This window comes from Argopecten irradians, chromosome 10 (genome assembly GCF_041381155.1).
Source record: "Argopecten irradians isolate NY chromosome 10, Ai_NY, whole genome shotgun sequence".
Lineage (NCBI taxonomy): Eukaryota > Metazoa > Mollusca > Bivalvia > Pectinida > Pectinidae > Argopecten > Argopecten irradians.
The window spans coordinates 37,432,448-37,455,278 of record NC_091143.1 but is presented as its reverse complement, the minus strand read 5'-3'; the positions used below and the strand labels follow the sequence as shown (position 1 = coordinate 37,455,278).

The 22,831-nt window shown below is 39.9% G+C and overlaps 1 protein-coding gene across 1 annotated transcript in view; it reads left to right on the top strand.

Annotated features, from left to right (window-relative positions):
* The window catches only part of LOC138333822 (uncharacterized), a 32,678-nt gene extending 14,046 nt beyond the window's left edge, over nucleotides 1–18,632 (top strand). Inside the window, exons 10-23 of the mRNA XM_069282437.1 lie at nucleotides 575–708; nucleotides 1,768–1,891; nucleotides 2,342–2,475; nucleotides 3,772–3,931; nucleotides 4,813–5,017; nucleotides 5,729–5,877; nucleotides 6,538–6,759; nucleotides 7,284–7,510; nucleotides 11,934–12,165; nucleotides 13,706–13,979; nucleotides 14,120–14,376; nucleotides 15,941–16,178; nucleotides 16,632–16,732; nucleotides 17,426–18,632. Coding sequence (XP_069138538.1) covers nucleotides 575–708; nucleotides 1,768–1,891; nucleotides 2,342–2,475; nucleotides 3,772–3,931; nucleotides 4,813–5,017; nucleotides 5,729–5,877; nucleotides 6,538–6,759; nucleotides 7,284–7,510; nucleotides 11,934–12,165; nucleotides 13,706–13,979; nucleotides 14,120–14,376; nucleotides 15,941–16,178; nucleotides 16,632–16,732; nucleotides 17,426–18,091 — 3,123 coding nt within the window. The 3' untranslated portion in view covers nucleotides 18,092–18,632. The remainder of the gene's footprint in view (nucleotides 1–574; nucleotides 709–1,767; nucleotides 1,892–2,341; nucleotides 2,476–3,771; nucleotides 3,932–4,812; nucleotides 5,018–5,728; nucleotides 5,878–6,537; nucleotides 6,760–7,283; nucleotides 7,511–11,933; nucleotides 12,166–13,705; nucleotides 13,980–14,119; nucleotides 14,377–15,940; nucleotides 16,179–16,631; nucleotides 16,733–17,425) is intronic.
* Nucleotides 18,633–22,831: the final 4,199 nt, after the last annotated feature.

The window sequence follows — 22,831 nt, the reverse complement described above, 5'->3', positions numbered from 1 at the left end:
CTATATGGAATGAAGTTCTGATTGTGCATGCACCAAAAGCAAAATAAATTATTTTATATTATTTTTTGTGTTAATTTGACATATATACACACGATTAATCACCAATTATTGTTCAAATGATGAATATCATTTATGCTCTGTCGGCAGTGGAGCATCTTTAACTATTAGTAGTAAGATAATAACTAAAATTACATAACTTGATGTTATTGTGAACATTTTAATGATTTCAAATGGAAGAATGTATTTTTAAATTTCGCATTTTAACTACACAATTCAGAAGATTGTAAATTGTTTTCTGCGAGCGGGATATCTGACAAATTGTTTTTTGAAAACAGTGAAATCTATGGAACAAGTGACATATATGACATTGAACAGATTCTTAAAATTGAAAGAAATGCATGATAACTCATTTCATTCTTTTGCTAAATGTCATCAAAACACTTTCACCAGAAGCTAAATCACTTACAATACATTGTGTAGCCCTATTGTGTAGCCCTATCTAGATCTGCTTTCTATACCTGGGGGGGGGGGGAGTCCATTTTCGTCAGTATAGTTTAAATAAATGTCTTTACAGGCAAACTATAAAGAGGCCGTAGAAATGATAGAAATCATAAGTACTGTGGACTTTCCAACAGACGGGAAAAGTGATACGTCCCGACTACTCCGAGCCTACGGAGATAACATCAACAGTATACTCGAACAGCTAAGGTAGAGTGACTAATCAGGGATGGACAATAATATCGCACGAGTCTATCGCAATATCATACTGTCACAATTAATATATACCAATAGGATTTATAGGTGTTAACTTTGCATGAATTTTGGGGAAAAGATGGAAATTAGTTTCTATTCATTTGAAACCTGAATTTAATGAACTGTTCAACTTGTCTGGTGTGTTTGACTTTCATTGATAAAAATGTTTACAGTATATATAGATCGCTCATTATGACCTTATCATACTTTAGAATCATCCTTCAAGTATTTTACCAAATTACAGTATAATGTGATGTGTGCTATTTACGTATTGTATAGATATGTATCTTTTAAAGATGCTTCACCGCTGACAAATTATATTTTTTCACTATAAAAAACATGAGCAGATGATTTAGTATTTTTCTTCAGTTAAAAAAGTTACTTACTTTACACCATTACCACCATTGAAAAGTTTGAGCTTCTAACTTTACTTCAAGTTTAAAATATGAAAAATAATTAATTGCATCCCGAACAAAATCCATGTCACTATATCCTATATGGAATGAAATACTGATTGCACATGCACCAAAGACAAAATAAATTATTTTATTACATTTTTTGTGCTAATTAGACATATATATACACGATTAAACACCAATTATTGTTCAAATTATGAATATCATTTATGCTCTGGCGGTGGAGCATCTTTAAATAAAATGGCAATATATCTCAATATAAGAACTATTTTCATTCCCCTAACATTTAAAGGATGGTTGTCTTTTAGTTTTTTTACTTCCATCAAGACCATTAAGATTTTGTACCAGGCTATGTTGGTAGAGGAGAGCTAGTTAGGAGTTCCCAGAGAAAACCCCTCGCCCTACACAGCCAGTACCAGACAATGTGGCCCTCTGATTTCTCAGTCCCACAGGTGATTTCTCCGTCCTACAAGGTGATTCCTCCGTCCCACAGGTGACCACTAGTGATCAAAAGTTGGACATTATTCCCCATACTTACAATGCGACACAGCTAAATTTTATGTTTTGTTTAATTTAAAAAAATTGTTTCCCTATTCAGAATTGTAAAAGTTGCAGACAAAGCTATGGGTGGAGTTGCTAACTTTGTAGTGAACATAATGGAGAAACGATCGGAAGCCCTCAATGAATTTGCTGAAGGATTCGTAGGCAACATTACACTGGAGGTAAGATTAGAAACCTGCCTCTGATATATCAAAACAAAAGCTTAGACTTAAGTCAAAACTTCAGTTTTTTTCCATTTTTACAACTTTATGTGAGAAATATTTTATTTTAGTCATTTTTTGACTACCATGTACTTTATTACACTAGGGATATTCACATGTTTACCATATAAAATGGTTTGTTGTACCATACATATTGAAAGTGGATATGATACTGTTTGAAGAATAAGCTTATGGGTATTCAAAAGTTCATCAGATACATCATTTGGACCAAGTTAAGCAAGTGAGAGGTGCTTGAGGAATGCAGTCTTAAGCTATCTTTGTATCTGTTCTGGTATAGAATGTAAGATGACTTGGTAAATATGCAATGTATTGTTGTATGATACATCTTGTAGACACAATATCATGTAAGAAGCCTGAGAATTTAATGTCTGTATTTTGTTATCATTTCAGAACAACAAAGAAGTGATCCCTAGCCTACTAAAGAAGTTTTCGGTACTGTACATGGACCAGGACTACCCATGGGAGGATAACAACACTCAAAAACTGGGCGATAACATCTTCGATATTGTCCTCAGGGCCTACAGGTATTTCACTATAGGGTAACTGGCCAATGACATCTTCGATATTTTCCTCAACATATACAGGTACTTCACTGTAGGGTAACTGGTCAATAACATCTTTGATATTGTCCTCAACATATACAGGTACTTCACTATAGGGTAACTGACCAATAACATCTTCAATATTGTCCTCAAAACATACTTAGGGTCACGGCCGATAACATCTTCAATATTGTCCTCAGCACGTACAGGTACACGGTAGGGTTAGATGGACATGCACTCCAGAGTTTGGCTGAAGTATTTTTGCAGTTTTGCAGGAGGTGCCAGGTTTTAGTCATTATGTTTGGTTATTATAACTCCCCCCCCCCCCCCCCATTTCCCCTTAACAGGTGGGGGGGGGGTGTTTGCTGGATTTAGGTTGTCTGTCTATCTGTCCACGTGTCTGTCCATAAGAAGGCACAATGATTGATTGACTACTTGAGGAATTTCAATTAAACTCGCTGACACTAATGTTTATGTGCATAATGTGAACAAGATACCTACACATTTTTAGCTCACCTGGCCCGAAGGGCCGGTGAGCTTATGTCATGTCGCGGCGTCCGTCGTCCGTCCGTCCGTCAACATTTCCTTTTAATCCCTACTAGTCATAGAGTTCTGAATGGATTGTAACCAAATTTGGCCACAAACATCCTTGGAGGAGGGGGAACAGAACTTGTATAAATTTTGGCTCTGACCCCCTGGGGACAAGAGGGACGGGGCCCAATAGGGGAAATAGAAGTAATTCCTATAAATCACTACGTGTCCTAGAGTTTAGCATGGATTGTAACCAAATTTGGCCACAAACATCCTTGGGAGAAGGGGAACAGAACTTGTTTAAATTTTGCCCGCTGGGGGCAGGAGGTGCGGTGCCTAATAAGGGAATTAGAGGTATATATTAAAATTCCTTCAGAAAAGAAACAATGAACCTGTATTCAGAACATTACTTGGCATTACAAACCAGGTGAGCGATACAGGCCCTCTGGGCCCCTTGTTAAAGAGTTATGCCCCTATGTTACAAAACAGACGACCGACTATACTCTTCATTAACTCCCAAAGGGATATTTCAACCCAGCTATGAACATGCAGTACCTCATTTTTATGAGTTTCAACACAGGGAGGCAAGAGTGTCAAAAATATTTTTTAAATCACTTATTCCCTGCAACCCTATCAAAAATAAAGCGTTATCAGGATTTCAGTTCATCATGTCAATAAAGGGAGGGTATAATAAATAGTGTATTTGAACCAGTAAGAATTATGATGAATATATTCTAATTTTTTTAGCTCAGGAAAAGAAATACCAAATGAAGTGAATGAAATTATGATCAAGATGATACTGTACACTATGGAAACTGAGGATCTGGATTATATCGATGTGGTCACGGCTCATATCAGTCTCTACGGCTGCGTGGCCGCGACCCGTGTACAGACCTTCGTAAATTTGGTAAGGAGTGAGGAGAAAGCTATACATATTGAGGTTTTCCCTCTAGATTTTAAGAATCCACAAAACCAGACATCGCGAAAGTTGCCGGTCCGACGGACATGTCTGGCAAAATTTGACTTGGACCTTTTACTTCAAAAATTGACATTTTGTTCTGTCTGTCAATATCTTGTTTGGTCCTGCTTACTCACAGTCCTTGCCGGTCCGAATGTCTGGCAATTTTTTTTCAACTTACGCGATGCCTGCAAAACGATAAACTAAATGAGAGCATGCATCCAATGTATTCAATTTTTAAATTAATAAATTATGTAACCCAAAATAATAATAATACAAAAATAATAGAATTTCTACTTTCATAAAGGAAATGATATTTGATTTATAGTTTCAGTCACTTAGAAAGTGTATAGATTTATTCTTAATACCATAAATTATGCATTTATGTCCCACTGCCAGTGGAAGTGTGATATGAAGGTTTATTTACCCGAAGGTGTAATATTTCCCGAGGGCTTGCATCTGAGGGAAAATGAACCTTCATATCACACTGCCACCCCAATGTTACATAAATTGTTTATTTTTGGTCTATACCGAAAATTTGTGATTCGCTACTCTGTGTTAAATACAAATGTATAATTGAAATTTGTGATGAGTTAAAAATGATGCTTTACGCTTCGTCCATTATTGGTGGTATACAATCAGAAGGGGAGATAACTCCCTGTAGAAGACGGGCGGTCACATATAGGGGCACACGTCCCAGGGAAATACAATGTTTTATTTCCTCCGAGGTAAATACAGCATTTATACACACATAGTAATACCTTATAATAGGACTTCTTGTTTTACCCAATTTGTTTATGTTACTGTTGTTCTTCTGTCGTCTATTCCAGCATCTTGCCACTGAGACCTGTAACCAAGTGTTGGCACCATTGATGCCGGCCATTATAAAGCAATTAGGACATGAGGATGACAACCTAAGGGAGGGAGCACAACACATCATGTCCCTGGCGAGTTCCCAGGCCCCAACTCTACTCATCTCTTGTGTCAGCCCCATCATACAATGGTACAAATCCACGCGCTCAATTGCGGCTTTGTGTGAGTGTTAAGTTGTATTGCCTGACAATTCCCACATAGTTATATATATTTTTATATCATACCGAAAGATTTTAAAAGATGATAATTTGTTTTAATCTGAATCATGCCAAGGAGAGGACATCTCTAAGGAAAGGTTATATCTAAGGAGAGATTATCTCCAAGGAGCAGTTATCTCTAAGGAGAGGTTATCTCTAAGGAGAGGTCATCTCTAAGGAAAACTTATCTCTACGGAGAGGTTATCTCTAAGGAGAGGTCCTCTCTATGGAGAGGTTAACTCTAAAGAGAGGATATCTCTAAGAAGAGGTTATCTCTAAGGAGAGGACACCTCTTGACATTATTAAAAACTTACCATACCATAGATAAACTCCTTCAATTTCATGCTGTTTGCGAAACCACAAAACATAGCTCGAATGATAATGAATTTCTAGGGTAAAACTTTATCAATTTAGCTTAGAGAAGTGATAAGACCACAAAAACAAATTGTTGAAGTTTTCTGTGGGTGAGGTTCAGAATTAATTGCCCTGTTATTTAGTACATCAGACTGGATTTTTGCTAAGTGATCATTTTCATATGAATTATATGACCAAGAAAGAAATTAAAGAATTTCTGAAATCTTTCAGCGTCAGAAATCTGTATATTGTGTAACCATAGAGAGTATAGACAGTGTTTAGGATTAATAGTTAGAGTGTGTTGTCCTTCTGATTTTGATAGCTGCCCTTTGGAGGCCTTATAAGGAGAGTGATGGAATGTCTGAGGAAAACTTTAACGACCTGATACAAACCATAAAAAAACACACCGATGTTGACAGTTCATCTATGCAGTCAGTGGTTTTAATGGATATTGGGGAAAAACAGCCAGAGGTAAAATCTACATTTTTGTGTAATCCTTCAAAAATTTATCAGGCTTTATTTTTCCTCACATTACTTTTGTAAATATATATGATTTTAACTAGTTTAGTTTGATTTAACAATTTTATGTAGTTAGCTGTTTTTTTGAAGCCATGTTGGATATAGAAGGTGATGGAAGAACAATGACCAAATTACTGTAATACTAAGTACTCACAGAAAGTGCCACATATGAGATTCAGACTTGTAAACTACGGTTTTTGGGCTACTGTCAAATCTGTCCATAAAGACCACCCAAGAGACAAGAGAAAATTGATCTTTATATATATAGCCAAGTGATTTTTATACACAGGTTAGATTATGCTGAAATTGGTTATTTGGGATCTTGAGAAAGTGGTCTTATTAGCCAGGTGGTCTCTATACGGAGGTGGTCGCTGTGGCAGGTTTGACTGTATGAATGAAATAGAACATTGACACTGTCTGTAGACTTCTAGCTGTTGCCTTTTAGTGTATTACAAATAAGGATGAAAAGAGAGAGAGAGAGAAAAAAGGAAAAAAAAACATTGTACATAAGTCACATAATTAAAGTGACCTGTGTATAATGTCTGTTCGTTGAAAATAACATTTTGGTTCACTAGAAAAAGTAATAGTGACACGGTAATATTTATTTTACAGTTGTTTACTCCGGAGAGTGTGGATATGATGTTGGCTGAACGGTGTATAGACAACTCAGACAACCAGTACAGGATTCTGTCAGCTCTCAGTCACATCATTCCCAAAAAACCAGAACTGTTCGGAAAGAATATAGTTGACCGTGTGCTGAAGAATCCAAAGCTAAATTTAACCTTCACCTCAGCCCTTCAGGCTATTGGTATAGCACTAGCAGCTAATCATGAGGTAATGACAAAAAGCCATCTTGATATCACTGTAATATATACATTGTTTAATTCTCATTGATACCAAAAGTAGGTCACTGTCATTGATACCAAAAGTAGGTCACTGTGATCTAATATATACATTGTGAAATTCTCATTGATACCAAAAGTAGGTCACTGTGATCTAATATATACATTGTGAAATTCTCATTGATACCAAAAGTAGGTCACTGTGATCTAATATATACATTGGTTAAGCTTATTAAATCGTCCTTGTATTCTGAGGCTTTTATCTCCTCCAGTTTCTAAATGTGGAAAAATTATGTTTCGTTCAAATAATAAAATGATAGTGCATACATGCTTGTTCTTAGTTTAAGGAAATTTGACAAAAGCAATCATCATTTAGTTCAATATAAATTGTTTTTACTCGTTAAAAGGGGTCCTATATAACTTAATGTGTTTCTCAATTTCTAATAATTGCCAAGTGAAAAGCCTATGTGGTGCCATATTTGATAAGTAATATAATTATACATTGCATGTTTTTAGGAATTGGTGGGTACAATTTTAGCAGAGGTGGTTAACCTGGCCAAAAGGTGTGATAATCCAGTTTACCAAGTGGCCCTGATTGATGCTATACACACGATTGGTACTCAGAATGGGACCAACAGTCTGGAACCGTACCGAACATATATAGAGCAGCTTCAGAAAGATGGCGCTACAGGCGGCATCAAGGACCAGGCCACGTCTATACTCAACTCCATGGATGGTATAAGGTAAGTACAATTCAGGCCACGTCTATACTCAACTCCATGGATGGTATAAGGTAAGTACAATTCAGGCCATGTCTATACACAACTCCATGGATGGTATAAGGTAAGTACAATTCAGGCCATGTCTATACTCAACTCCATGGATGGTATAAGGTAAGTACAATTCAGGCCACGTCTATACTCAACTCCATGGATGGTATAAGGTAAGTACAATTCAGGCCACATCTATACTCAACTCCAGGATGGTATAAGGTAAGTACAATTCAGGCCTCTCAATCATGGATGGTATAGGTAAGTACAATTCAGGCACGTCTATACTCAACACCATGGATGGTATAAGGTAAGTACAATTCAGGCCATGTCTATACTCAACTCCATGGATGGTATAAGGTAAGTACAATTCAGGCCACGTCTATACTCAACTCCATGGATGGTATAAGGTAAGTACAATTCAGGCCACGTCTATACTCAACTCCATGGATGGTATAAGGTAAGTACAATTCAGGCCATGTCTATACACAACTCCATGGATGGTATAAGGTAAGTACAATTCAGGCCACGTCTATACTCAACTCCATGGATGGTATAAGGTTAGTACAATTCAGGCCACGTCTATACTCAACTCCATGGATGGTATAAGGTAAGTACAATTCAGGCCACGTCTATACTCAACTCCATGGATGGTATAAGGTAAGTACAATTCAGGCCACGTCTATACTCAACTCCATGGATGGTATAAGGTAAGTACAATTCAGGCCACATCTATACTCAACTCCATGGATGGTATAAGGTAAGTACAATTCAGGCCATGTCTATACTCAACTCCATGGATGGTATAAGGTAAGTATAATTCAGGCCACGTCTATACTCAACTCCATGGATGGTATAAGGTAAGTATAATTCAGGCCATATCTATACTCAACACCATGGATGGTATAAGGTAAGTACAATTCAGGCCATGTCTATACTCAACTCCATGGATGGTATAAGGTAAGTACAATTCAGGCCATGTCTATACTCAACTCCATGGATGGTATAAGGTAAGTATAATTCAGGCCATATCTATACTCAACTCCATGGATGGTATAAAGGTAAGTACAATTCAGGCCACGTCTATACTCAACTCCATGGATGGTATAAGGTAAGTACAATTCAGGCCATGTCTGTACTCAACTCCATTGATGGTATAAGGTAAGTACAATTCAGGCCACATCTATACTCAACACCATGGATGGTATAAGGTAAGTACAATTCAGGCCATGTCTATACTCAACTCCATGGATGTTATAAGGTAAGTACAATTCAGGCCACGTCTATACTCAACTCCATGGATGGTATAAGGTAAGTACAATTCAGGCCACATCTATACTCAACACCATGGATGGTATAAGGTAAGTACAATTCAGGCCACATCTATACTCAACACCATGGAAGGTATAAGGTAAGTACAATTCAGGCCATGTCTATACTCAACTCCATGGATGGTATAAGGTAAGTACAATTCAGGCCATGTCTATACTCAACTCCATGGATGGTATATAAGGTAAGTACAACTCAGGCCACGTCTATACTCAACTCCATGGATGGTATAAGGTAAGTACAATTCAGGCCACATCTATACTCAACTCCATGGATGGTATAAGGTAAGTACAACTCAGGCCATGTCTATACTCAACTCCATGGATGGTATAAGGTAAGTACAATTCAGGCCACATCTATACTCAACTCCATGGATGGTATAAGGTAAGTATAATTCAGGCCATATCTATACTCAACTCCATGGATGGTATAAGGTAAGTATAATTCAGGCCACATCTATACTCAACACCATGGATGGTATAAGGTAAGTACAACTCAGGCCACGTCTATACTCAACTCCATGGATGGTATAAGGTAAGTACAATTCAGGCCACATCTATACTCAACTCCATGGATGGTATAAGGTAAGTATAATTCAGGCCATATCTATACTCAACTCCATGGATGGTATAAGGTAAGTATAATTCAGGCCACATCTATACTCAACACCATGGATGGTATAAGGTAAGTACAACTCAGGCCACGTCTATACTCAACACCATGGAAGGTATAAGGTAAGTACAATTCAGGCCATGTCTATACTCAACTCCATGGATGGTATAAGGTAAGTACAATTCAGGCCACGTCTATACTCAACTCCATGGATGGTATAAGGTAAGTACAACTCAGGCCACGTCTATACTCAACTCCATGGATGGTATAAGGTTAGTACAATTCAGGCCATGTCTATACTCAACACCATGGATGGTATAAGGTTAGTACAATTCAGGCCACGTCTATACTGAACTCCATGGATGGTATAAGGTTAGTACAATTCAGGCCACGTCTATACTCAACTCCATGGATGGTATAAGGTAAGTACAATTCAGGCCACGTCTATACTCAACTCCATGGATGGTATAAGGTAAGTACAACTCAGGCCATGTCTATACTCAACTCCATGGATGGTATAAGGTAAGTACAATTCAGGCCACGTCTATACTCAACACCATGGATGGTATAAGGTAAGTACAACTCAGGCCATGTCTATACTCAACTCCATGGATGGTATAAGGTAAGTACAATTCAGGCCACGTCTATACTCAACTCCACGGATGGTATAAGGTAAGTACAACTCAGGCCACGTCTATACTCAACTCCATGGATGGTATAAGGTAAGTACAATTCAGGCCACATCTATACTCAACACCATGGATGGTATAAGGTAAGTACAATTCAGGCCATGTCTATACTCAACTCCATGGATGTTATAAGGTAAGTACAATTCAGGCCATGTCTATACTCAACTCCATGGATGGTATATGGTAAGTACAATTCAGGCCACGTCTATACTCAACTTCATGGATGGTATATGGTAAGTACAATTCAGGCCATGTCTATACTCAACACCATGGATGGTATAAGGTAAGTACAATTCAGGCCACATCTATACTCAACACCATGGAAGGTATAAGGTAAGTACAATTCAGGCCATGTCTATACTCAACTCCATGGATGGTATAAGGTAAGTACAATTCAGGCCATGTCTATACTCAACTCCATGGATGGTATATGGTAAGTACAATTCAGGCCACGTCTATACTCAACTCCATGGATGGTATAAGGTAAGTACAATTCAGGCCATGTCTATACACAACTCCATGGATGGTATAAGGTAAGTACAATTCAGGCCACATCTATACTCAACTCCATGGATGGTATAAGGTAAGTACAATTCAGGCCACGTCTATACTCAACTCCATGGATGGTATAAGGTAAGTACAATTCAGGCCACGTCTATACTCAACTCCATGGATGGTATAAGGTAAGTATAATTCAGGCCATATCTATACTCAACTCCATGGATGGTATAAGGTAAGTATAATTCAGGCCATATCTATACTCAACTCCATGGATGGTATAAGGTAAGTATAATTCAGGCCATGTCTATACTCAACTCCATGGATGGTATAAGGTAAGTACAATTCAGGCCATGTCTATACTCAACTCCATGGATGGTATAAGGTAAGTACAATTCAGGCCACGTCTATACTCAACTCCATGGATGGTATAAGGTAAGTATAATTCAGGCCATATCTATACTCAACTCCATGGATGGTATAAGGTAAGTATAATTCAGGCCATATCTATACTCAACTCCATGGATGGTATAAGGTAAGTATAATTCAGGCCATGTCTATACTCAACTCCATGGATGGTATAAGGTAAGTATAATTCAGGCCATGTCTATACTCAACTCCATGGATGGTATAAGGTAAGTATAATTCAGGCCATGTCTATACTCAACTCCATGGATGGTATAAGGTATATAAAGTATAATTCAGGCCACGTCTATACTCAACTCCATGGATGGTATAAGGTTAGTATAATTCAGGCCACGTCTATACTCAACTCCATGGATGGTATAAGGTAAGTATAATTCAGGCCACGTCTATACTCAACTCCATGGATGGTATAAGGTAAGTATAATTCAGGCCATGTCTATACTCAACTCCATGGATGGTATAAGGTAAGTATAATTCAGGCCAAGTCTATACTCAACTCCATGGATGGTATAAGGTAAGTATAATTCAGGCCACGTCTATACTCAACTCCATGGATGGTATAAGGTAAGTATAATTCAGGCCACGTCTATACTCAACTCCATGGATGGTATAAGGTTAGTACAATTCAGGCCACGTCTATGTTCAATGTCAAAGTCCTCCATTATCACAGGGGACTGTAGTGTTTATTTTTCTCTCCACTATCACAGGGGACTGAGATTCTCTCCACTATCACAGGGGCGTGCAGTGTTGATATCTCTCCACTATCACAGGAGACTGTGGTGTTGTTTATTTCTCTCCACTATCAAAGGGGACTGAGTTTTTATATAATTTTATATTTTCAGTGTTGGAGGTATTGTAGAGGATGTAAAACAACAGAAAGGTGAAATCAACGTAATCAACACGAAGGTTGTCGCGACCTCACAGAAGGTTGACAAGGTGGATAAGAAAGTCGACAAACAAGGAAAGGAAATCGTAACGGTCAAAGCTGGACTTAGTACCGTCAATAAGCGTGTGGATACTGTAGAAAAAGATTTGGATGAAACCAAGATCAAGGTCGAGGAGGTGGACAACAAGGTAGGTGTTGTTATCTTCTAAAATAGAAGTAGATTTAATATGGCTACCCACACATATCAGTAAACTTGTTATCAAAATCATATATTTTGCAGGTCAAGCTATATTTAACATACCGTAATTGACCCAATAAGCGCCCATGTCCCTTTAAGAGCCCCTCTTCATTTTAGAGGTCTTGATTTCAATTTATTATGGTGATGAGGAAGGAATACAACTTATATGTCAACTCATTTTTATTTCATTTTTGGGTCACCTGAGATTTCATGATGACCTATTGTAATTGCCTTTTGTATGTCATCGTCCGTCTTCCGTTGTGCGAAGGGCCGCGGTAGCCGAGTGGTTAAGATGTCCCGACATATTACCACAAGCCCTCCACCTCTGGGATGCGGGTTCGAATCCCATGTGGGGCAGTTGCCAGGTACTGACCGCTGGCCGGTGGTTTTTCTCCGGGTACTCCGGCTTTCCTCCACCAACAAACCTGGCACGTCCTTACATGACCCTGGCTGTTAATAGGACGTAAAACTAAACAAACAAACAAACAAACAAATGTGCGACGATAAACAATTTACATTTTCGACTTCTTCTCCAAAACCGCAGATGCAATTTCAATGAAATTTTGCACAAACCTTCTATAAGGCATAAGGCCAATCAAAATTGTGAATTATATGACCCCCACCCCCCAGGGGGCTGTGGGGGGACCAAAAGGGGTAAAATTGACTAAAATTTTAAAAATCTTCTTCTATTTCCACTCACAGATGTGATAGAATCAAATACTCTTCATAGATAGAATAGTCTCAAGGCCCTCTACAAAACTTGTGAATTATATGACCCTGGGGTCTCATGTTTTCCCCTGGGGAGGGGGTAAAGTTTACTATAGTTTATACAGGGAAAACACATTTGTCATTTGTGATAGGAAATTACTCAAACATTGTCAGAATTATCCCTATGAAATGGCCATTGAATCCTATTAACAAATTTTCCATGACTGACCCCCAGGGGCCTTAGGGGCGGGGCCAAAAGGGGTAAAATTAGCTAGAACTTCAAAAAATTTCTTCTGAAATTGGGACCCTGGGTTATCCTGTTTCCCCGTGGGGAGGGGGTCAAGTTTACTGTAGTTTTTATAGGAAAAACACATTAATGAACATTTTTTGCTTAGTTTTTATAGGAAATGAGTCAAACTGGGTAAGAATTAATAGCCTGAGATAGCATTTTAACATCCTATCAATATTGGTCCTGACTGACCCCCAGGGACCAGAGGGGCGGAGCCAAAAATGGATCAAAATGGCTAAAATTTCAAAAATCTTCTTCCGAATTCACAGGTTTGATGGAACCAAATAATCTTCACAGATAAAAAAGTCAAATTTCTGAAAAAACACTGACTGACTTCAAGGGCCTGATGGGCCAAGATATGGTGGTTATATGTCTTTGTTTCATTCTGTATATGAACTCAGGTGACCGTTAAGCCCCATGGGCCTCTTGTTTCCCTTGATTTATGTGAGGTTATGAAATTTAACATGATTGTTCTCATTTCCTCTTTTTACAGACCATGACCAATGCCCCAAAATGGTCGCGAGATCTGACCAAACTGATGAATCCTACCACCGAACATGACTGGAGACTTCTGGCCCAGAGGTTGGGGTATACACCTGATGACATCAAGGGCTGGGCGACCCAACATGACCCCTGTATGGGACTCCTTAGTGAGTGGTACGCCACCCACAAGACGATAGAGGCCACACACGCTGTACTAAACGCCCTACAGGAGATGAACCGGATGGATGGGGCAGCCATTGTGGAGAATGCTATGAAGGCTGTAGGTCAGTAGTAATGTCCACTGTTGGTTTTAGGACAAATATTTCATGTCCATGTCATAAAATATTATATTTCACATAGTTAATGTTATTGGTGCATCAAGTATGTCACTCGTATGCTTGACATTTTCTGTTTCTGTCACCAGAGGGCGTTGTTGAAGAAGAGGTAGAATATGCGACGCCTCCGCCAATTTTCCTTAGTTACCAGTGGGGTCACCAAAATGAGGTGAAGTTGCTAAGGAACCACTTACAAATGGCCGGATACGAATGCTGGATGGACATTGGTCAAATGGGAGGCGGAGATAAACTGTTTGAGAAGATTGACAATGGAATCCGTGGGGCAAAAATTATCATCTGTTGTGTATCGGAGAAATATTCTAAATCTCCGAACTGTAACCGTGAGGTGAGTATCAGAAAATGATACCAGGGGTCGTTTGGTTCAACATTAACAGTCACAGTCATATAAGGATGTGGCAGGTTTAGGGGGCCAAGGAAAACAGATTACCCAGAGAAAAACCACCTACCTGTGGGTAAAGGGTCAAAGGGAATAGGTGGCGGGGTCAAGTCACTGGAGGTCAGAAACATAGTAAATATTACAAAGGTCAAGGTCACCAAGGTGTTACCACAAGATAAAAACTAATTATTCCACTTAGCTCAATTGAAGGAGTTCACTTATCAAGGAGTTCACTCAGCATGTCTCAGAGTAATAAGTGATCTCCATCACCTCATCTTATAATTAACTTTCATTGACTATTTCTATGGAGCTGAGGTAACAAGCTAGAATAACTCATTCTTGTGACCTTGACTTTAAAGGTTAAAGTGATGACATCAACATTTCATCAAACAAATAAATTATAAATATACTTTTAAAAACGCTGAGATGAGCAGTGTATTTGTAATGTTTTAGGTGAGAAGTTAATCAAATAAGATTAGAGGGTGTTCTAACATTACAAAGTATATGTGTTTATGTTTATATGTTTACAATGGTCAATGGATTAAATGTTGTAATGGTCAGAATGGTCATTGGATTACATGTTGTAATGGTCAGAATGGTCATTGGATTACATGTTGTAATGGTCAGAATGGTCAATGGATTAAATGTTGTAATGGTCAGAATGGTCAATGGATTAAATGTTGTAATGGTCAGAATGGTCATTGGATTACATGTTGTAGGTGAACCTGTCCACTTAATGGTCAGAATGGTCATTGGATTACATGTTGTAGGTGAACCTGTCCACTTAATGGTCAGAATGGTCAATGGATTAAATGTTGCAATGGTCAAAACGGTCAATGGATTAAATGTTGTAATGGTCAGAATGGTCATTGGATTACATGTTGTAGGTGAACCTGTCCACTTGATGGTCAGAATGGTCAATGGATTAAATGTTGTAATAGTCAGAATGGTCAATAGATTACATGTTGTAATGGTCAGAATGGTCATTGGATTACATGTTGTAATGGTCAGAATGGTCAATGGATTAAATGTTGTAATGGTCAGAATGGTCAATGGATTAAATGTTGTAATGGTCAGAATGGTCAATAGATTACATGTTGTAATGGTCAGAATGGTCATTGGATTACATGTTGTAATGGTCAGAATGGTCAATGGATTAAATGTTGTAATGGTCAGAATGGTCAATGGATTACATGTTGTAATGGTCAGAATGGTCATTGGATTACATGTTGTAATGGTCAGAATGGTCAATGGATTAAATGTTGTAATGGTCAGAATGGTTTAAATGTTGTAATGGTCAAAATGGTCAATGGATTATATGTTGTAGGTGAACTTGTCCAATTGATGGTCAGAATGGTCAATGTATTGAATTTTGTAGGTGAACCTGTCCACTTGATGGTCAGAATGGTCAATGTATTGAATGTTGTAGGTGAACCTGTCCACTTGATGGTCAGAATGGTCAATGGATTAAATGTTGTAATAGTCAGAATGGTCAATGTATTGAATGTTGTAGGTGAACCTGTCCACAAGCCTGGGAAAGCCCATGATACCCCTACTGATGGAGAAGATGGCATGGCCCCCTAAGGGCTCCATGGGCCCCATCTTCAGTGAATATCTGTTTGTGAGATTCTTCCAGCGAGGAGGGGAGGAAACAAATGACCAACGATACTGGCCGGTCCCAAAGTTCCAGGAACTATTGATGCAGCTCAACATGTATAAGGCCATGCCTGAGGAGTCTCTTATCACTGAAGGTAATACATATTAGATATCAAAATTAATCTCTTACAATAAAAATAACTCTTGGATTGTATGGTTTTATTTCCTTTGAAAATCTATAGTCATTTAATGAAGGACAGTTTTACTGGAGGCTGGAGTTCCAGGTGAAAAGCCACCAACTTACATCCTGGCAAGTTCACTGAAATTGCTTCAAATTGAAGGCCTTGACCTTGACCCACCATAGCACAGAAGTGGTGATTTAGAAGTCAAATACATTGACCACTTACATAACTGTAACACAGAAGTGTTGATTTAGACTTAACACATTCAAACGCTTTGACTACCTAATCAGGTCAGATACATTTAAAGGTCAAATTCAAATAAGTTAGTTATTTTTGTTAGCTCAAAAATCTAAGTTATCTTATGCAAATAAGATTTTTTTTGAAAATCCATTTATGTTGGTATAATTGTCATGTTATGTGATACAGAGTACAAGAATTGGTGGACTCCCGTGGCAGAAGAAATTGTCATCACCAAGAAGAAAGAAGACAAAGGTCAAAGTTCAACAGGAAAGAAAGAAGATTCACAGGTACGAGTACTTCATAGCCAATCAGAAACTGATCCTGACTTCATAGCCAATCAGAAACTGATCCTGACCTCATAACCAATCAGAAACTGATCCTGACTTAACCAATCAGAAACTGATCCTGACCTCATGACCAATCAGAAACTGATCCTGACTTCATAACCAATCAGAAACTGATCCTGACTTCATAACCAATCAGAAACTAATCCTGACTTCATAACCAATCAGAAACTAATCCTGACTTCATAACCAATCAGAAACTAATCCTGACTTCATAACCAATCAGAAACTGATCCTGACTTCATAACCAATCAGAAACTGATCCTGACTTCATAACCAATCAGAAACTAATCCTGACTTCATAACCAATCAGAAACTAATCCTGACTTCATAACCAATCAGAAACTGATCCTGACTTCATAACCAATCAGAAACTGATGCTGACTTCATAACCAATCAGAAACTAATCCTGACTTCATAACCAATCAGAAACTAATCCTGACTTCATAACCAATCAGAAACCGATCCTATGTTTATGTGTACTTTGTTTTACAAGAATTACAATATATGATCACATGGTCACATCATTGGCTATTCACTTATATATCATAATTACTTACTCCTTTCATCATATAGGGCAGGTGTACAGTGTCCTTTTGTACTTTTCTTGTTTTAAATTCTAATAATTATTTACAGGAAGATGAAACCTCCCCCGATGTGTTTCTGTCGTATCAGTGGGGTAAACAGAAGGAGATTAAACAGCTGTACAGGAGACTCAACCAACTTGGGTACAGCTGCTGGATGGATATTTACCAGATGGGAGGCGGCGACTCGCTCTACGACAAAATTGACAGGGGTGTGCGAGGCTGTAAGGTCGTCCTAAACTGTGTCACCACCAAGTACACACTGTCAGCCAACTGTCGTCGTGAGGTGAGTCTGGCGGACTCTCTAAAGAAGCCAATGGTGCCCCTCCTCCTGGAGAAGATAGACTGGCCACCAGCCGGGCCAATGAGTATGGTCTTTACACAACTCCTCTTTATTAACTTTTACCGCGATCCAAACGTTCAGATGACCTGGGACGGCAGCAAATTTGATGAACTCCATGGTAAGATACAGGAGTATACAGGTATTCTGTCTGTATCTAATGGGAACCCACAAACATCAGATAAAGGTCCAGACAAAATCCCTAAAGGGAAACAATCAAAGGAGCAGGCCAAAGAAGAATATGACAACCAACAGAAAGCTAAAACACAAGCAGAAAAGACGAGACATGTGAACCAAACAACAGAACAAGCAGCACATAAACAAGAATCAAAACCAGAGTCGCCAAACAAAAAATCATCAGCTTGTGTTCTACTTTAATAACAAATAGCTTTATGTCATAATATGTGTTGTTCAGATGAAGATGAGAGAGGTGATAATATTCATTGGCTGTGAGGAAAGCGAAGAAAAAACAGAGAAAAATATTTTTTTCATTGACTGACATGGTGGGTGCCAAATCAGATCACTCTGGGATCTCTTGTTATCTGATAGTAGCAAGTATGATAATGATTCTGTGATAATTATGTACAAATGTATTGTATTTATTTGCTAAACAATCAAGCATTCTAATTCCGATAACCTCTAGGCAGCTTTTGTTACTGGTAATTGGTCTTTATAGATACATTTTGTTGATTGAATTGTCTATATATTAAGTGGATTTTAACTTTAATAATCATATTCTGTTTTCATATTCATAGATATACATATTTATATATTTTTACTGAATCTACACAATCCGTCCACCTATTTCTTAACTGTGATATTCAGCTGTGATGTATATTTAATTTGATCTTTGTTCTCTAAGTATAACTTAATACAACTTACTGTCATTATTTTCTGAGTCATTAAATGTGATAGTTGATGTTGATATGAATGTTCTTATTGACATACTGCTTGAGGCGTAGCATTTAGATTCATGAGCAAATCACGCCTTATTGCAGTTTCGTGCAGGATATAGTCGTGTAGCAAGAATGCTTGAATCAAATGCTTGATCCAAATATTACAAGCATTATCTGTTGAAGTTGAAGACTTGAATCTGTCCTAATTTGGACGCCATCTTTTTTGATAGATCATGGTCATGCAGTGTTTGCATCCTCTGAAATTTAAGAGTAGAACAAGCATTCATGTTGAAACTATTTCGAGTTTGGATTTTCAAAAAATAAGTCTGTAAATGGAACAAATATATATTTAAAGGCATTATTTTTATATTTTTTATTTAGAACACTATATTTGGAACAATAAATATCAGGCAATGTGTATTCTAATATTGACAGAACACGGAACATACTAAAATGTGGAATGAAAACCGACCGTAGAAAACACAGAAAGATATGAGATAAATAAAGGATCTTACATGAGTGCTCATTTCATATGAAATTTTATGTCATTTTTCCTATTTACACTAGTGACATACGCAAAAATATTACACGGGCGAAATCACTGGATATCCGGTGGATTATGTGATAAAGTTCAATACTTTCTTTATTTATTTTTTTTCTGAGCTTTAGGCACAGGGCTCTTTTTATTTTGTTGGTAACACAAGTATAATTAAAACTGATCACTGATCATTAATAGGCCTGGCTACCTTGCACTACACAAGCCCACAATTTATAAAATGGTTTCCTGCAGAACATTAAAAAATTTCTAATCAATATCATAATATCATTGTTTAATTTCCATATTCTTTTCAATTAAAGAGTTAAGCTTTGATCTGCATAGCCCACTCAGCTTTTCGGAAAGCTAATGCGTTGTATATAAATTACATTGGATGTTGGTAATAGTCGATAATAAAGTCACCTACAGACACCTTCCCCCTTCCACTCCTCCCTCCTCCCCCTCTCCCCCTTCCTCCTTCTCCCCCTCTCTCCCCTGTATCTTCCCCTTCCTCTCTCTCTCTCTCTCTCTCTCTCTCTCTCCTGTATCCCCCTGCTCCTCTCTCTCCTCCCCTTCCCTCCTCCCCTCTCTCCCCCACCCCTCTCTCCCCCCTCTCTCCCCTCCCTCCCTCCCCTGTATCTCCCCCTCCCCCTCTCTCCTCCCCTCTCTTCTCCCCTCCCTCCTTCCCTGTATCTTCCCCCCTCTCCTCCCCCTCTCCTCCCCCTCTCTTCTCCCCCTCTCTCCTCCCCCTCCCCTCCCCCTCCCCTCCTCCCCCTATATCTCCCCCTCCCTCTCTCCTCCACTCCCCCTCTCTCCTCCCCCTCCCTCCCTCCTCCCCTGTGTCTCCCTCTCCCCTCTCTCCTCCTCCTCCACCTCTCTCCCCTGTATCTCCCCCTCCCCCTCTCTTCTCCCCTCTCTCCCCCTCTCTCCTCCCCCTCTCCCCTCCCCCTCCCTCCTCCCCTATATCTCCCCCTCCCTCTCTCCTCCACTCCCCCTCTCTCCTCCCCCTCCCTCCTCCCCTGTGTCTCCCTCTCCCTCTCTCTCCTCCTCCTCCACCTCTCTCCCCTGTATCTCCCCCTCCCCCTCTCTTCTCCCCTCTCTCCCCCCTCTCTCCTCCCCCTCTCTCCTTCCATGTATCTCCCCTCCCCCTCTCTTCTCACATTCCCCCTCACTCCTCCCCCCTCTCTCTCCCTCTCTCTCCCCCTCTCTCCTTCCCTTCTCTCCTCCCCTCCCTCCTCCCCTGTATCTCACCCTCCCCCTCCTTCCACCCCCTCTCTCCCCTCTCTCCTCCCCCTCCCTCCTCCCCTGTATCTCCCTCTCCCCTCTCTCCTCCCCCTCATCCTCTCTCCCCTGTATCTCCCACTCTCTCTCTCTCTTTCCTTTATCCCCCACCCCTTCTCTCTCCTATCTCCTCCCCTGTATCTCCCCCTTCCCCTCTCTCTTCCCCCCCCCTCTCTTCCCTCTCTCCCTCCCCCTCCCTCCTCCCCTGTATCTCCCTCTCCCCTCACCCTCCTCCTCACTCTCCTATATCTCCCAATATCTCTCTCTCTTTCCTGTATCCCCCTCCCCTTCCCTCCCCTATCTCCTCCCCTGTATCTCCCCCTCCCCCTCTCTCCTCCCCCTCCCCTCTCTCCTCTGTAATCTTCCATCCCCTCTATTTTCCCCTCCCCTTGTTTACCCTTTCAAGGCATTTTAGGTTTGGCCCTCTTAGCCTGGGAAATGTTTCTTTTGAAAGCACTTGGGGTTTGGCCAATATGCTCGTTAAATCATTCTTTGGAAATTAGATTGAGGTTTAACCATATTAGTACAGGAAATGTTTCTTTTGGAATCAGTGTAAAGGTTTGACCATTTAGGCGATATGTTTCTCAAGGAATCAGTTTGATCGTTGACCATTTAGGCATGGGAAATGTTTCTTATGGAATCAGTTTGCCAGGCGAATGACAACATACATGGCATCTAACGAGTATGTGGATACATCAGCACAGAATGGAAGGGTACCGGTTTTTCTGAATGTGTGGAACATACCAGTGTGTTAAGTGTGTTGGAGACCTGGCAGTAGTAGGACCTGGCTAATTCGTATGGCACCGTCCCACACAGATTGATAGAGACAGCTCTGGAACAGTACCACATCCCTGAGAAGGTGAAGGGAATCATCAAAAACTATTACCGAGGAATTCATCTGTAATTTGCGGTCAAGGACTATGTAACATCATGGCAGAAATTGGAGAAGGGAATAGTGACAGGCTGCACAATTTCTATAGTACTGTTCATTTTGGCTATGAACATAATCATTGAAACAGGGAAAAGGGAGACGAGAGGCCCGGTGTCTAGAAACCAACATCAGACAACCAATGAGAAGGGGATTCATGGATGATCTGACAAACACCGCAACAACACATGTACAAGCAAGGTGGATCCCGACAGCATTGGAGGATACAGTGTCCTGTGCCAGGATGAAAGATGTTTGATCCTGAAGAAGGCCGAGTGACTAGACAATTTCGCCTTTTCATTCAGGAAGAGAGGAAAGTCCGTCTACATGTATAGTTGGCAAACCTGTCTAGTGTCTTGGGAAATAGTATGACGACAGCTTGAGAGACTCCAACAATAACAGCAAGGTTGTGAAGGACTGAGGAATATCGACGACAAGACATGCCTACTAGGAAATTTCAAGGCATGGATATTCGAACAAGGACTACTGCCATGGCCATCCTAGCCGTTAATGTTATACGAGATCTCCGTATCAACAACCGAGGGACTTGAGAGGAGAATAGATAAATATCTCTGGAGATGGTTAGGGGTTCTCAGTGCTATCAACAGGACTATACAGTTGGATTAACAATTAACATCATTAGTGGAGGAGTTTAAGACCGGGAAAGCAAGTCTTGTCATGGCACTCAAAGACTCCAGGGATGAGAAATTAAGGCAAGCATGAGTAGAGGTGAGACCAGGAAGGAGGTGGTCAGCCAGCAAGGCTGTATCTGAGGCAGAGAGCAGACTTCGCCACAAGGATATTATTGGGACAATCTGCATAGGCAGACAGGGGTTGGGAAGAGGTCAGACAACTAGATGGAAAGAAGCCCATAAAACAGATAGAAGAGAGTCAGTACAGAGAGAGATTATGCAACAACAAGAAGAGGCAAGGAGAGTGAAACCACTAGAAATGAGGAGTCAGGGGCATGGACTCGGTGGGGAACGGAAGAGAGGAAATTGCCCGGGCAGAGATATGAAAATACACGCCATGGCAGCTCCAGTTCACCTTGAGAGGAGTATACGATGTACTTCCAACACCAACCAATCTTCACAGATGGGGACTTGTGGAAGATCCAACATGCCAGCAGTGTGACAGGATTCTTTCTTTGTGTGAAGTGCCACTGGCTCAATAAAACAAGGGTGATACACAGTGAAGCAAGACCAGATGCACAGATAGCTTGCGGATACCTTGGAAAGAGAGAGAAAGAAGGCAAAGGGAATACAGAAAGGACCAACATTTATCCAGTTTCAAAAGGAGGGAGAAACATCAACGAAATCAGCTAGTAACCAAGGCATCCTAGGATGTGCAGGAGACTGGGAGATGCGTGTTGACCTGGGAGGGAAAAGGTTGGCCTTCCCAGAGGTGGTCGAGACAGCACTAAGACCAGACATGACAGAACTGACCATTCCCTTGGAGATTCGGCGCACGAGCGAAAA